The sequence below is a fragment of the Sphaerodactylus townsendi genome, linkage group LG05, assembly GCF_021028975.2.
Source record: "Sphaerodactylus townsendi isolate TG3544 linkage group LG05, MPM_Stown_v2.3, whole genome shotgun sequence".
NCBI classification, from domain to species: domain Eukaryota; kingdom Metazoa; phylum Chordata; class Lepidosauria; order Squamata; family Sphaerodactylidae; genus Sphaerodactylus; species Sphaerodactylus townsendi.
Genome location: NC_059429.1, coordinates 24,451,327 through 24,465,682, shown reverse-complemented (window position 1 = coordinate 24,465,682; position 14,356 = coordinate 24,451,327). Strand labels below are relative to the sequence as shown.

At 46.4% G+C, this 14,356-nt stretch overlaps 1 protein-coding gene across 1 annotated transcript; it reads right to left on the bottom strand.

Moving 5' to 3' along the window:
• Nucleotides 1–2,507: 2,507 nt before the first annotated feature.
• Nucleotides 2,508–14,130, bottom strand: TOR3A (torsin family 3 member A). Its single transcript, XM_048495816.1, has 6 exons — nt 13,724–14,130; nt 10,330–10,431; nt 8,281–8,546; nt 7,369–7,544; nt 5,707–5,831; nt 2,508–4,343 (listed from the first exon to the last, which is right to left on the bottom strand). Exons 1-6 carry the CDS (start codon nt 14,031–14,033, stop codon nt 4,093–4,095), a joined length of 1,230 nt encoding a protein of 409 aa, XP_048351773.1. The 5' UTR covers nt 14,034–14,130; the 3' UTR covers nt 2,508–4,092.
• Nucleotides 14,131–14,356: the final 226 nt, after the last annotated feature.

Below are 14,356 nucleotides of genomic sequence, written 5' to 3'. Positions count from 1 at the left end.
AAACTCAAAAAGCAAATACAGTCTAGCAGTATCTTCTCTGGCCCGTAGTCATAAAGCATAATAAGCAAATCGTTTTTCTGCCATCTATATTACTGTTCTATACCTATAGCTCTCCATACAGCCATTCTAAGCAGACTCAGTAACCAGCATTTTGCAGCTCATGTAGAAATGGTTGCAAGCTGTAACTTCATGCATATTTCTCTAGAATTAGGCATTTGGGTGAACAGCAATTGGTTCTGATGTGACAGCATACCCGGCTAGATGGTTTAGATATCGGCTGCATGCACTGAAATATGTGATGGGGCTTTTCAGAACAGAAGAAGAAAAAGTTGGATTTATATCCCCTTTCTCTCCTGCAAGGAGACTCAAAGGGGCTTACAAACACCCTGTGAGGTGGATGGGGCTGAGCGAGCTCAGAAGAACTGTGACTAGCCCAAGGTCACCCAGCTGACGTGTGTTGGAGTTTACAGGCTAATCTGAATTCCCCAGATAAGCCTCCACAGCTCAAGCAGCAGAGTGGGGAATCAAACCTGGTTCCTCCAGATTAGAGTACACCTGCTGTTAACCACTATGCCAGTTGCAGACACACATTTTTCCAGAAGTGACAATCCATCTCCCCTTGCAGTCTCTGAAAATAGGAGTCCTTGTTTTGATAAATTTAGACTCCACGAGGGAAGAGTGAGGTTCTGTTTTAGTACATTTTTCAAAATCCCACCCTTTCTCCAGTTACCTCAGGAGGGGGATGCATGGCTTGCCTTCTCCCGTCCGCACTTATCCTGTTCAGTTGACATGCCTATCTCTTTCCTGTAGTAAATTGGTATGCTGCCTCTCCCAGAGATCCTGTTTGAAGCAGCTTGCAAAATAAAGTACCACTGAAACAAACCATAGGACAGTGATGGCGAACCTTTCTGAGACCGAGTGCCCAAATTGCAACCCAAACCCCACTTATTTATCGCAAAGTGCCAACCTGGCAATTTAACCTGAATGCTGAGGTTTTAGTTTAGAAAAAAAACAAAAAACAGTTGGTTCCCTCTTCCTCAGCCCCACCTGCTTGAGCAGGAGTCAGCCTGCTGTAGCCTCCAGCAAGTCCCGCGCGCACCACTCTGTGCCTCTCTAGCATCTCTCCCTCCTCTGTGCCCCCCCCCCCCCCCCGGGCAGCAACCACCCAGAGCACAGGCACCAGGCCCGCCAGCTGAGTCCTTCCTGCTCACTGCGATACGCACACATCATGCTCAGTGACCCAGGCCAGCCTAGATGTGTGTGTGTGTGATTTTCCACCCCTCACATGATGAACTCTGTGTGCGTGTGCCCACAGAGAGGGCTCCGAGTGCCATCTCTGGCACCCATGCCATAGGTTTGCCATCACTGCCATAGGAGTGAATACCAGCAAGGGCATAAAAACAGAACAAAACACTGAGCATCTTAAATGGAGTACTGCAAAATAATTTTCCTGTTTAATGAAACTATGAAAAGTGGTAAACTCTAATCTGAGGAACTGGGTTTGTTTCCCCTCTTCTCCACATGAAGCCTGCTGGGTGGCCATGGGTTTGGAACTCTCCCAGTCCCACCTACCTCACAAGGTGTCTGTTGTGGGGAGAGGAAGGGAAAGGAGTTTGTATGCCCCTTTGAGTCTTCTTACAAGCCAGAAAGGTGTGATATAAATCCAAACTCATCTTTTTTACATAATCCCTATATCTGACTCCTGAGGGTAGCCTGGCTGCCTCCAGTCCTACTAGATCCTTGCAAGGAAAAAAAGTTTGGAAGATTTTTTATAAGCAACCTGCAGGCTGACCCTGTTTTCTTTTCCACTTGCAAGTACTCAAGCCTGCCCAGGGTGTGTTTTTTTTCTCTACCTAAATTGCATTTGTGCCATCTTGTAATTTTTAATCAACTACTTTGAAAAGTAGAGTAGAAGTGCCGTAAGTCTGCAGAGAGCCGGCATGTCTATAGGCCTGCAGTTGTTACACACACTTGTAGCCATCGACTTCATTTCAGGCTGTAAGCTTGAAACATGCTGAGGCCCTAAACTAGACCAGATTTAAGATGCCTTATAGCAGTGGTGGTGAACCTTTGGCACTCCAGATATTATGGACTACAATTCCCATCAGCCCCTGCCAGTAGGGGCTGATGGGAATTGTAGTCCATAACATCTGGATTGCCAAAGGTTCACCACCACGGCCTTATAGTATTATTAAAAAAAAGGGAAAGGGGTGTGTGTGTCCTTAGAGGTTCTTCTGGGGTCTTAATCTGCTGATTATTTGTGTGTGAGCACAGCTCGGGCTGGGAGCCTAGGCCTTCTACATGAAGTGGGCCCACCTGTAAATTGCTGGCAGCTGGACAGATGCATGCACAGGGCAGCTGCATCGCCTCTCCAATCTGTCTAGACGGGGGTAAGTAATCATTCTCAGATGCAAAGTTTAGCCACGTTTCCAATTTCAACAGCAATTGGTGACTGTGCCAAACTTTAGTTTACTTAGATGGAAGTGTGAAATAACCGCAGACACTGGTTCATGTAAACAGAGTTTGCTTTATTGCTCAACATACACAGCCGAGCACAGTGCTAGGTTGGAAGTGCATCGCTGTACTGGGCCATGCAATTTTGACTTTGGACACTTTGGACACCAATTGCACGTATACACTGTGAATACAGCAGCATGGCACCCCAGCTTTAAATCCACAGTACGTGTGAGTTTCTTATGGCACTGATGCATGCTGGGAAAGACAGGGGAGGGGAAACATGGCTCAGTGTTGGAGTATCTGTTTCACACACACAGACAGTCCCAAGTTAAGTCTCTAGCAACGCCAGTTAAAACTATCATGGTATAAGGATGTGAAAGACTGCTACCTGAGACTCTGGACAGTTACTGCCACTCACAATACTGGCCTTGATCAATCAGCAGTCTGACTTGGCACCAGGCAAGGGTTCATATAAGCTAGAGATTCCCAAAGTGGACAATACCGTTCCCCCTAAGGGTGGTGGAAACATCAAGGAGGGTGGTGAGGACTTTTGTGGAAGGGGGGGTGGGGTAGAGGCAGGGATTGTGCCAGCTGGAAAGAGGTCTTGTCCTTCCATCCTTGCCATGTGGTGACTGGTGAGTTTTAAAAGAAAACCAGTAGCACTCTCCTACCTGTGTAGCCTGGGGTGAGGGTGGTAGAGCTAAGTCCCATTGCCACTGCTTTGCAAGGCAATATTTTTTAAAAGGAAAAATAGCAGCACTCTCTTCATTGTGTAGCCCTGGGGGAGGGGGGCTTGAAGGCAAAGAGCCCCGTCCTCGTTGCTTTGTAAGGCAAGATTTAAAAGAAAAAGCAGCAGCACTCTCCCCCGATTTTGAGTTTGCAGTAGACCGTTCATAAGTATGTGGAGGGAGGGGTGCTAGGGATGGGTCCTGGAAGCCAGGGGGGTAGCAGCCCAGAAAAGTTTGGGAACCATTGAGATAAGCAATTGGCCACAGCTTCTCCAAACATGTATGCGCAACACTTTCCACCCCCCACAGCCCCAACACCAGATTAAGAAACATGATCCTGTAACTTAACAAAATGGGAATCAAGTCATCAAAAGGGGGGCAGACTACCTGATTCTTAATGCTGAGCTCCATAAAAAGTCTATAGCGTGGCTAGAAAATATTCCAGTCCCATCTAGTTTCCAAACAGACAGAAAACCATTTCAGCCTTTAGACAAAATCATCCAAAGAAATAGCACAACTTTCAAGCCAAGTCTTGATCTTCTTTGAGGTAAAGAGTTTTTTCTGTTCAAGGTCCATCTCTGCTCTTTATTCAGCAAATTTTATCTCTGCTCTTTATTCAGCACAAAAGGCCCAAAGTAACAATCCTGTGATCCTCAAAATTATACTTGTCACTGTCTCTTTGACAGTACCATTAGTGTAGATTCCAGCTACACAGTTGTGAACCTGTTAAAAACTCCTCCAATATGAGTCCTGCAACTCATATTGGTTTCTTCCAGCCTGACAGCCCCCAGTTCACAGGGAGATTTAATATCCTCTCATAGTGCACTGTATCTTAGCTAGCCCTTGTGCAAGAGGAAGTAGAACTGGTTGCACTGCAGCATTTATGGGCAGTAAAACCGAGACACAGTCAGGGGAGGAAGTAGTTTATACGCTGGGAGACTGATTTGCAACCTTGGACGGAGAAGAGCTCTTCCTCTTTGGGAACAAACACCATCATCCTTGCAACCTCGTCCAGCGCCTCCTCAGTGAAGGGTAGGTTCCGGGCCAAGAAGGCATCCCGAGCACACAGCTTCACGTGACGATGCTCCAGGGGTAGGAACGGCACCAGGAAGTCAATCAGGTTCTCTTTTAGAAGGCAGTTGTGAGCAGAACCATCACCTGAAAACAACACAAAGTATACGTGATACAGGCTACACATGCTGACATTGCCACTTCTTTCCAAAGAATCCAGATTTGATGTTCTAATGATATTTTTCCATGCTTCATTCCAAAGACATATTTCCAGAACTTGTACAATCTGGGGTGCAGAAGTAGGGGAATGGCTTGATGGCAGGTAATAAGAATACAAGGAATTACAAAACTGTACGTGAAGTGGGGCGCATGTTCAGAATATGTCTCCAAGAAAGCACAGTTTGTGCACAAGCAAAAATCCAGTCCTTATGATTCTAAATGTGTAGACAGTTTCTGCAGAGCTATCCATTATTCAATAGATTTGGTGAATCTAGCTCTAGCCCCACACTTGAGGGACATTCAGATTCAACAGACTGTGTTCCCAATGGAGGACTCCAAGAGGCTTACTTTGTGCTTCCCTCCTTTACTATATCCTCACTACAACCACCCTGTGAGGGAGTACAAAGAAGGTAACTATCACAAGATCACCACGTCAGAGTGGTGGGGATTTGAACCTGAGCGTCTCAGTGTACAGCACACTGGAGATTGTATATCTCGCTGTTGTGTACCATTATAGATTGTAAGTTTCTTGGGGCAGGGATCTATTGTGTTGAATTCCCTAAGGGTCATGTACCTTGATTGTCGCAAATAATAACAGCGGGCTCTGGTGGAGGTCTATGGTATTGCACATTTTGATTCCCAGAGACTTTAGTCAAAAGCTACAGAAAAGATGGCTGATGGGGCATTTGGTCGTAGTTGCTTTGCTCACTGGGTTGGAAACGGGCAGAGCGAGGGGGAATGGCGCCAGGGGCACATGTGCACCCCATGTCCTGCCCTGCCCATGCACCGGCACGCGCACGGGGCGTACCACCCCCCATCCCCATCCCATTGGCACTACGCCACTGGTTGGAAAGCTGTTGTTTTCACAGCACCATCAGTCCATGTGTTGCATTTCAAAATCCTGACAGCTAAAGACACAGATTTCCCTGTCCCAAGAGGCTTATAGTCCACATTTTGAAAATAGTAAAAAATTATGCTGGCTGCAGTAGCAAATGCCTGCTGCCTTCTGTGCATACAGAAACACAGTTCCTCATGTAGCAACAGTGATATTTGCCTGACAGGAAATCACAGCCAGTCCTGGCCTGCCAATCCACATATATATTCCAAGACAATCATCTGTAAAGCAGGGTAGGAATTAATACATGTGCTTCATGTTAGCAGCTTAAGCCCAATCCACAGCACTGTGTACACATGTACTGTTTTTCTCTCCTAGCAAAGCAAGAAATTGCTTTCTAGTCCCCATAAGCTGGAACAGTGATAGTACATGAGAAACACCTGCAGAGCATCTTACCTGCGGAGTCTAGCAGCTCCATCCTCAGGTAGCGTTCTAAATGCTCCATGGTGATTTCCTCTCGGGTTCGACCGGCTCGCCAGAAGTGTAAGGCTACTTCATTGATGATGTTGCCTCCAGTGTTACTGAAAAGCAGAAGTGAAAAGAGCAAAAAAAATTTGGGGGTGGGGGAAGAATTGTGCCACCTTTCCAGGGAACCTGGAACAGTAGGATCCAGTGGCACCATAACAAGCAACTTCTCTCAGCTTCCTCACAAAAAAACTAAAAGCAGACCAATTGCCCAGACCTGCCACCCTAAAAACAGAACAGAGAAGAGGGAAAGACAGCCACTGGCTGTGGAAATATAGCCCATCCTCTAGCTCATGATGACCTGTTCCCTATTAGAACAAACACTTTCCCCCAAAAACAATGCTTTCCTCTCTCTACCACTCATCCCAGCTGCAGGAGGCATGCCTTACTCTAGGATTTTAGTCAGACACCCAGCCACCCTAGGAAGCAGGGGAAAAGAACCAGCTTGCAAAAGAAACTGAAGCTAGCTGGTTGTGATATTAATACAGCAACTTTTTAAGTAGCTCTGGACTGAGAGCTTCCCAAAGACTTCTTAAGTGATCTGTTCCTTGCATCCTTCTTTTAACATTCCACACCCCCAGTCTGGTTGCAATGGGGCATGAATAGGATACAGAAGATGGGGCAGCTGTCAGTGGGGAAGCACAGGTGATGGGGTAGCAGGCTTCCACCCACCAGGGGGAGAAACCAGAGGCTCTTGAGCAAAAAGTTTGATCCACCCTGCTCTGCACTCAGTAGGTGTGCATCAAGGTTATGTACACAGCAGTATGTCCCAGTTGTGTGTGTGTGCAGGAAATGCTTAAGTTGTGATAAGATCTGGCCCTACTCCAACTCGTTCAAAAGTCAGCAAAAGATCAAGAGAATTGGCAGGGATCCCAGAAATATCAAGAGGGCAGGAGATGGTGAACTGAGCAAGTCAAACAAGAAAATCGGAAGAGGATAGTTTGTGCAGAACAAGGAATCTAACATACAAATATGAGAATCTTCCTATGGTCCCCAAAACAAAAAGGAGGTAAAAGAATCCAGAATAACAAAACGCTTATAAAGCACAATTGGTTCACAATTCCATAACACAGCCTCTTTATTTTAAAAACAAGTTGAACTGGATACATGATCACCATCATTATTATGTATTTGGTTTAATATCCTGCTCTCTCCTCTCAAAGTGGGCTCAGAGCTGCTTACAACATACTCATAGGACACAATTTCCTAAAATAGCATATAAAATAATAAAGGAAAAATAGATCATTTAATAAATAAAATACAGATGACACTACAACATTAACCAAGGTTGGAGCAACTTACTCCCCCCCCCCCACAATTTTACAAAGAAGGAAGGATAAAAGGGGAGAGGGAGAAAGCAGGGTTTAATTGCATGGATTCTTTCCACCAGAAGCACTGGGTTCAGCCCCGTAGATCCATTCCACTAACAATGCCTTTCCCAGTAATTACCATCTTCCCTTGAGGAAAAAGGCTCTTGTGAAATAAAGTCTCTAGATAATTGTCTCTAGATTTTGGACAAGACACTGCCCCTTCTTGTGCAATCAGACTTCTAAACCCTTCTATGACCTTAAACCTTTTAAACAAAAAATTTACCTCAGGAATAAAAAGATGGACTGCCGGTAATCTACACCATCAACACTGTCATAATGATCCAGGTAGGGTTTGATGGCATCTAGGAGGCTGGGATGAAGTTTTTCGGCCTCATCAAAGATGAAGAGTGACTGCTGACATAGCCGCACCGTCTCACTGATCTGCTTCGCTAGTTGGACCTGAGTAGACAGATGGAGCAGGTGTGAGTTACAAAGTGGGAAATGACACACAGAGCAGATGCAACAGGTAGCAAGACTGAATCTATACATTTATTCCTGAACAGGCCCCAGAGTACAGTTCAAATGCTCCACATGTTGAGTCAGGTACAACAAGAGGAGTTTCTGCAAATGTGGGATGCCTAGGTTTGCATAAAAATCCTGAAACTTTTAAAAAATGCAGAAGGATTTCCAAAAATCTCGAAACATAGAAATGATGTGAACTCAAACAGAAAATGCTGAGATCTCATGAGTGTTGTGAAATGTCAATAACAATCTGACCGCAGTTGTCTTTCTGCATACTTTCTGCTCCAAGTCTACTCTACCACAACTGGCCAGGTAACCTGGTGGGGAGGAGGGGGGTTTGACCACTTTATTCTCAACCCCACCCCCAACTGCCTGCTGGGAAGGAAGGAGACTTGGTGAGGCAAGTCTGTCCATCATGCTTTCTACTCCTAGTTGAACCACCTTCATCGATCATCTGGCCACTTACATCAGACCAACAGGGACCAGTAAGGGAAGGAAGAATGGGACGTCCCTTCCCCCATAAGTGGAAGGTGCTTATACTGTATTAATTGCAGGAAGGCCAGGATTCAATTATTGAATAATAATGTTAAGGAAGTTCTCACTCATCATTTGTCCTCATCTGTAGCTTCCTGTGCATTCTTGACAATTTGCCTCTGTCAAAAACACATCTCACCTTATACGAGTCCACATACGTTGGATGGGGGAAGTGGAATAGCGAGATGAAGACCTTGACACATTCACTCTTGAGGCCATCGCGGTAAAGGTGTTTCGCTATTAGCCGGGCCACAAAATTCTTGCCAGTACCAGACCAGCCGTGGAAGGAAAGGGCCAGGGCTTTTTCTGGCTGAGGAGTCTCCAGGAAGCCTTGAACCGCTTTCAGAACCACATTTCTTGCCAAATGTTGTCCGTGAAGTCGCCTGCTAAGATCCAGCTCCAATCCTATACAAAAGAGGAGAAGGGGAAGGAATACTGTAAGCCTATTGCCCGCAGTTGAGAGCGGAAGCACACAGCGAAGAAAAAAAGGCATCATTGTTAGGAGTTCATTCCATGAAATCAGAGCTGTGGAAACCAGGGAAAGAATGAACAGCCCTGCCTCCTACAAGATTCATTTTGGTAGAAGAAGAAGAAGAGTTTGGATTTATATCCCCCCTTTCTCTCCTGCAGGAGACTCAAAGGGGCTTACAATCTCCTTGCCCTTCCCCCCTCACAACAAACACCCTGTGAGGTAGGTGGTGATCATCATCCCCTATTTATATAACGTAGGCTGCAGCTTCCCGCTTCCCCAGCTTCTTAAAAAACTAATTTTAAAGAGCGAATTTCTCACCATTACGGATAGGAAAGTATGTTTATGGTTGTCTCAGATCAGAAGGGCAGCTACATAAGATCTCCTGTAAAGGGCCACTGTTCCTCCTGATTTCTATTCAAGTATGTATACCCAGCTTTCCTCCCCCAGAACACTCAAAGCATCTTACCAAAAAACCCACAAAACAACCCTACTATCTAAATAAACTAACAAGCTAATAAACAAATCAAAACTGCATCTTGGGCTGGTCCCGGCCTGCTGGCCTGGTGAGTCCTAAGGCACAAGCACAGCAAGACTGAACTTCCAAGAAGAATAAATTCAGCAAAATCATAAACTCAGGCTGCATTTGAAATGTACGTAATTCCTACAAGTTGTAGAATCCAGCTTCTCTTGCTGCAGAATACAGGGTATAGCAGAATACAGAACTTTATCTTTGTGTGCAAGAACACACAACATACAGTTCCCACGGCATAGAGTGGTAAATGGCAGCCAAAAGTTCTACTCATGACCTGAATTTCAACCCAACAAAAGTCAGTTTCAGGTAGCTGGCTCAAGGTTGAATCAGCTGTCCATCCTTCCAAGTTTGGGGGTCAAGTTGGAGAAAGGATGGTTGGATGGTTGAAGAAAGGAATGGCAATCTACCCCATAAACACAGTCTGCCTAGTAAACGTCATGATGTGATGTCACCACATGGGTCAGTAATGACTCAGTGCTTGCACAGGTGACCCCTTTTACCTTGCCTTTACCTACCCTGTTTCCCTGAAAATAAGACATCCCCTGAAAATAAGACGTCATAGAGGTTTTGCTGAAGTGCTTAATATAAAGCATCCCCCGAAAGTAAGACATAGCAAAGTTTTTGTTTGGAAGCATGCCTGTTGACCAAAGCATGCAGCTGTGGAGCGGAAAAATAAGACATCCCCTGAAAATAAGACATAGTGCATCTTTGGGAGCAAAAATTAATATAAGACACTGTCTTATTTTCGGGGAAACACGGTAATATGATGTTATGTTTGTCTACTGGAGGACTTGGAGCGTGCAAAAAGAATCTGTGCCCAGTTGCAATAAAAATCCCAGCCCTTCATGGAATTTTACATGAGAGCTTTTTTCTTTTCTCCCTCTTGGCCCCAATCCAATCAAAGCTGGCCAAACTAAGCTGAACGCAAAGGAATAAATTATCTGTAATTAACTTGCCTCCTTGATTCTGACGGGTCACAGTCATGATTAACTTTAGCCATATTTTCATGACCGTGGGAGATCCGGAAGCTCTCTTCAGGAGGTTCCCAGAACTAAATCCCATTTTATACCGTCGGGCTTATTCCCATGGAACTATACTTAGGGATTCAGCCTGTGCTACCTAGAACAGCCTAATGTAGGAGGAGGGTTGGGGCTATTCCACACCTTCTGGAGAGTATCCTTTACCTGTGATGTTGTTGGTCACCCTGCAGTCTCCCGTTGCACAACATCTGCCGAAGCTGCAGTACACGCTGGAGAGGATCTCACTCATAACAGGCAGGTGCCACCCTAGAAGACAGTCAACCCCATGTTGAAAAAGAAAGAAGCAAATCACCCTTTCACTCACGGATGAAGACTGGACCTTATGTCTTCCCCCTCTCTTGCACATTCACAAATCTTACAAAATTGGTTCAGATTCCAAATTCAGAAGGGACAAAATGAATAAGATTCAGGACAGACAAAAATAATATTTGGGTGTTGCATATTTTCCGGGTTGTATGGCCGTGTTCCAGTAGCATTCTGTCCTGACGTTTTGCCTGCATCTGTGGCTGGCATAGAATATGCTACTGGAACACGGCCATACAACCCGGAAAACCCATAACACCCTAGTGATTCTGTCCATGAAAGCCTTTGACAATGAAAAGAACATTTCTTTACCCAAAGAATGATTAAAATGTGGAATTAACTGCCAGTGAAAATAGTGATGACCACTATTTAAAGCTTTAGAGGGGGATTGGACAGTTTCATGCAGAAGATTTCCATCAGTGGTTGCTGGTCAGTTAACAGAACTTCCATATTCAGAGGCAGCAAACCTCTGAATACCAGTGCCGGGAGGCAGCATCAGGGGAAGGTGTGTGCCTCGACTCCCTGTGTTCCACCAGAGTAACAGGTTGGCACCACTGGCCTAACCTTATGGGATTCTTTTTATGTTCTTATGGATTTGCTCTAAATATCTGTACACCTGCCTTTCTCCCAAGCATCCCAGGATCCATGTGAAGGAGGACGGAAAACTTACCTTCTCCACCTGCAGCTTCACATAGTGGGATATAGCGTACCCATTCAAGAGTCTATTACTTCATTCTACAATGGAAGCAGATTCACAGCACCATCCGAAGCAGAGTTACTCCCTTCTGAACCCACTCACTTCAGTGTAGTTCTGCTTAGGATGACACTGCAAATCTGAAGATGATGCTAGCTCACAGGTGGTAGGTAGGGATCCAAAATTTTTAGTAACAGGTTCCCATGGTGGTGGGATTCAAACTGTGGCGTAGCGCCAATGGGGCTGGGCGGGGCACGACGGGAGCATGGCTGGGCATTCCGGGGGCGGGGCATTCCTGGGTGGGGCTGTGGCAAGGACGCAGATGCTGCGACGGTCCTTGGGTGGGAAACGAACGCACGCAGGCGCAGGCTGCCACGCATGCCGCTGCACCTCCTGCTAGACTGCTTCAAGTTCTGCGCGCTACTGCTGAGAGGAGGGGCGTAACTAAGGCAAAAATCATGTGGCAAAATCACCCATTAGTAACCCCCTCTCGGCACACACAAATAATTAGTAACCTACTCTCGGGAACCTGTGAGAACCTGCTGGATCCCACCTCTGGTGGTAGGTAAGATCAAAATAAGCTGAAGTTAAGAAGCCTCTGGGAATTGACTTTTCTTTATAAGAGTTTGAGAAGAAGAGTTTGGATTTATACTCCCCTTTCTCTGCTGTGAGGAGGCTCAAAGGGGCTTACCATCCCTTCTTTTCCCCACAACAGACACCTTGTGAGGTAAGTGGGGCTGAAAGAGTTCTGAACCAACTGGGACTAGCCCAAGGTCACCTGGAAGGCATTTAGTCAAGGGGAAACAAATCTGGTTTACCAGATAAGGCTCCGCTGCTCAGAAGTGTGAACTCAAACCCGGTTCTCCAGATTAGAGTCCACCTGATCTTAATAGCTACACCACGCTGCCTCTGGCCAGTCTCTGACTGTTGTGGGTTTTCCAGGCTGTATGGCTGTGGTCTGGTAGTCTTTGCTTCCAACGTTTTACCTGCACCTGTGGCTGGCATCTTCAGAGGCATGTCTTAGTAAGAGAGAAACACATCTTACCATGACATGCCTCTGAATATGGCAGCTATCGATTCAGGCAAAAAGTTTGGAGCAATGACTAGCAGACCACAACCACATCGCCTGGAAAACCCACAACAGCCGGTTGATTCTGGCCATGAAAGTCTTCAACAATACATCTTTTCTCAGTCTCCTTTCAAAGAAAACAGCACTCAAAACAGCTTCCCAAACCATCAATTGCAACCTGACAAGAACTACACCACCTTCATCAAAGTTTCACTAGGAAGCACTATATTCAAATAACTAAGAACAGTTGGACTGCATAATGTGGTAAAGCTTGGAGTTTGTTTCTACTTGTCCCTTAAATTTCAATGTGGTTGCAGTTGGGAACACCCTCAGTCCGTTTCTGCAGACCTGTCCTCAGAGGCCAACTTAATGTGATTTGTTGTGATCTTGCTATTAAAACACCCAACGTTATGTATCAAACCTATGCAGAAAACACAGCACAAAACAAAATGAGCTGCACAGTAAGAATGAACACTGTAAAACAGCGCTAAACTCCCCAGCCAGGTGTCTGTTTAAAAGTGCTCTGTCTCAGGAAAGCTGTGGGAGCACATGTTGTTTGCACCACTGGCCTCTTGCCTACTTCTGCTGCAACAGACTCGGGCCCCTTCCGCACATGCAGAATAATGCATTTTCAGTCCACTTTCAATGCACTTTGCAGTTGTGCGGAATAGCAAAATCCACTTGCAAACAGTTGTGAAAATGGATTGAAAGTGCATTATTCTGCACATGCGGAAGGGGCCTATGAGCCGAAGCAAGGGACGCAAGCACATTTTCCCCTCAGTCTCAAACTAAGGATCTAAACCTGAAGGAGAAAGAGCTCTGAAATGCTGGCATGGACTGTTCCAATTTAGCCTACATTAAAAGGAATACACATTTTAAGTACAGGTTTCGCTACAGTAATAATAATATATCAGTGAGGAAACGTGCATGCAAGTCTGAAACCCTTCTTGCTCTGGAGAGCTCAATTTGTGTTTGCAGACAGTATTTCCATCAAAAAGTGCCACTGACTCTCCACACCCACTCCAGAGTTTTAGTGGCTCGTTTCGGGGCAAATGTCAAACAGTCTCTAATGCTGGATTACACCCCACGGAGGGAGGCAGGCAGGTTGTCACTTTAGTCTCCTGTGTTTGGGGTCCCTTTACCATCCATGGGACCCTTCCCCCCCACTTTGGGAGGGTTTTAATAAGAATTTTATTGCTGACGCTGTTTTATTATGCGGACCGCTGTGTTTCTTTTAATGGGTTTTTAATTGTATGTTGTATAATTATGTTGTTCACCGCCCAGAGCCCTTTGGGGGGTAGGGCGGTATATAAAACTCAATAAATAAATAAATAAAATATTCCTTAGCAAACGCCTCTAAATGCTGAAAAGCAGCCTGAATATCCTCCTTCCCTTCTCTACAACGGTAACGTGTGACTAAGCAGTCTCGTGAAGAGAAACAGAAACAGCAACAAACCCCCAGCAATTCTGACCTTGCTTTTCCCGGACCGTCTCGCTTTCGCCTTCCTCCTCCGCTCCCTCTTCTTCGTCTTCCTCCTCCTCCTCCCTCTCGCACTCCTGCTGCCACAACCCGCAGGCCAGCGCCCGCCAGTACCGCTTGGAAAGGGCGCGGACAGTGCCCAAGTGCTCCTGCAGCCGCTCGTAGGGCTGGGCACCCAGCAGGGCCGACCCGGACGCTTCTTCCCCGCCCTCCCGGGGCCTCGGCTGGCCGGCGTGCGCCTGGGCGCCCAGCACCACCAAGCACAGGCAGCAACACAGCCAGGGCACACGAGAGCTCGCCATGCCGCAGGGCGCACGCCAACCAGCCGGGCAGCACCGTTACGCGCAGTGGCACCACGGCCCTCTGCTTTGCTATTGCCGGTCGGCTGGGTGAGCTCACTTCCTCGCCGCCCCGGGCAGAGGCTGCCTCCTGCACCGCCTCTTTCTTCCCCAGGAGCCGAGGGGCGGCGTCTGGGGCTGGGCATTGCAGCCATCGCAGGTGGGTGGCGGCGCGAAATAAAACAGGAGCCCTCCTTCATTTGCAACGATTGCAACTTCTAGGTATCTGTGTGCTGTGCAGAATCCAACGGATTCCGCACTCCACATTCATACCAAGTTGCAATCGT

Bases quoted from the DNA above. Each gene is read 5' to 3' on its own strand.
- TOR3A (XM_048495816.1), bottom strand. From the start codon at position 14,033: ATGGCGAGCTCTCGTGTGCCCTGGCTGTGTTGCTGCCTGTGCTTGGTG. The intron at 10,432-13,723 runs GTCAGAATTGCT...ACTGTCTTCTAG, and splicing joins GACGGTCCGGGAAAAGCAAG to GGTGGCACCTGCCTGTTATG. The intron at 5,832-7,368 runs GTAAATTTTTTG...TCTGCTTTTCAG, and splicing joins TCCATCTTTTTATTCCTGAG to TAACACTGGAGGCAACATCA.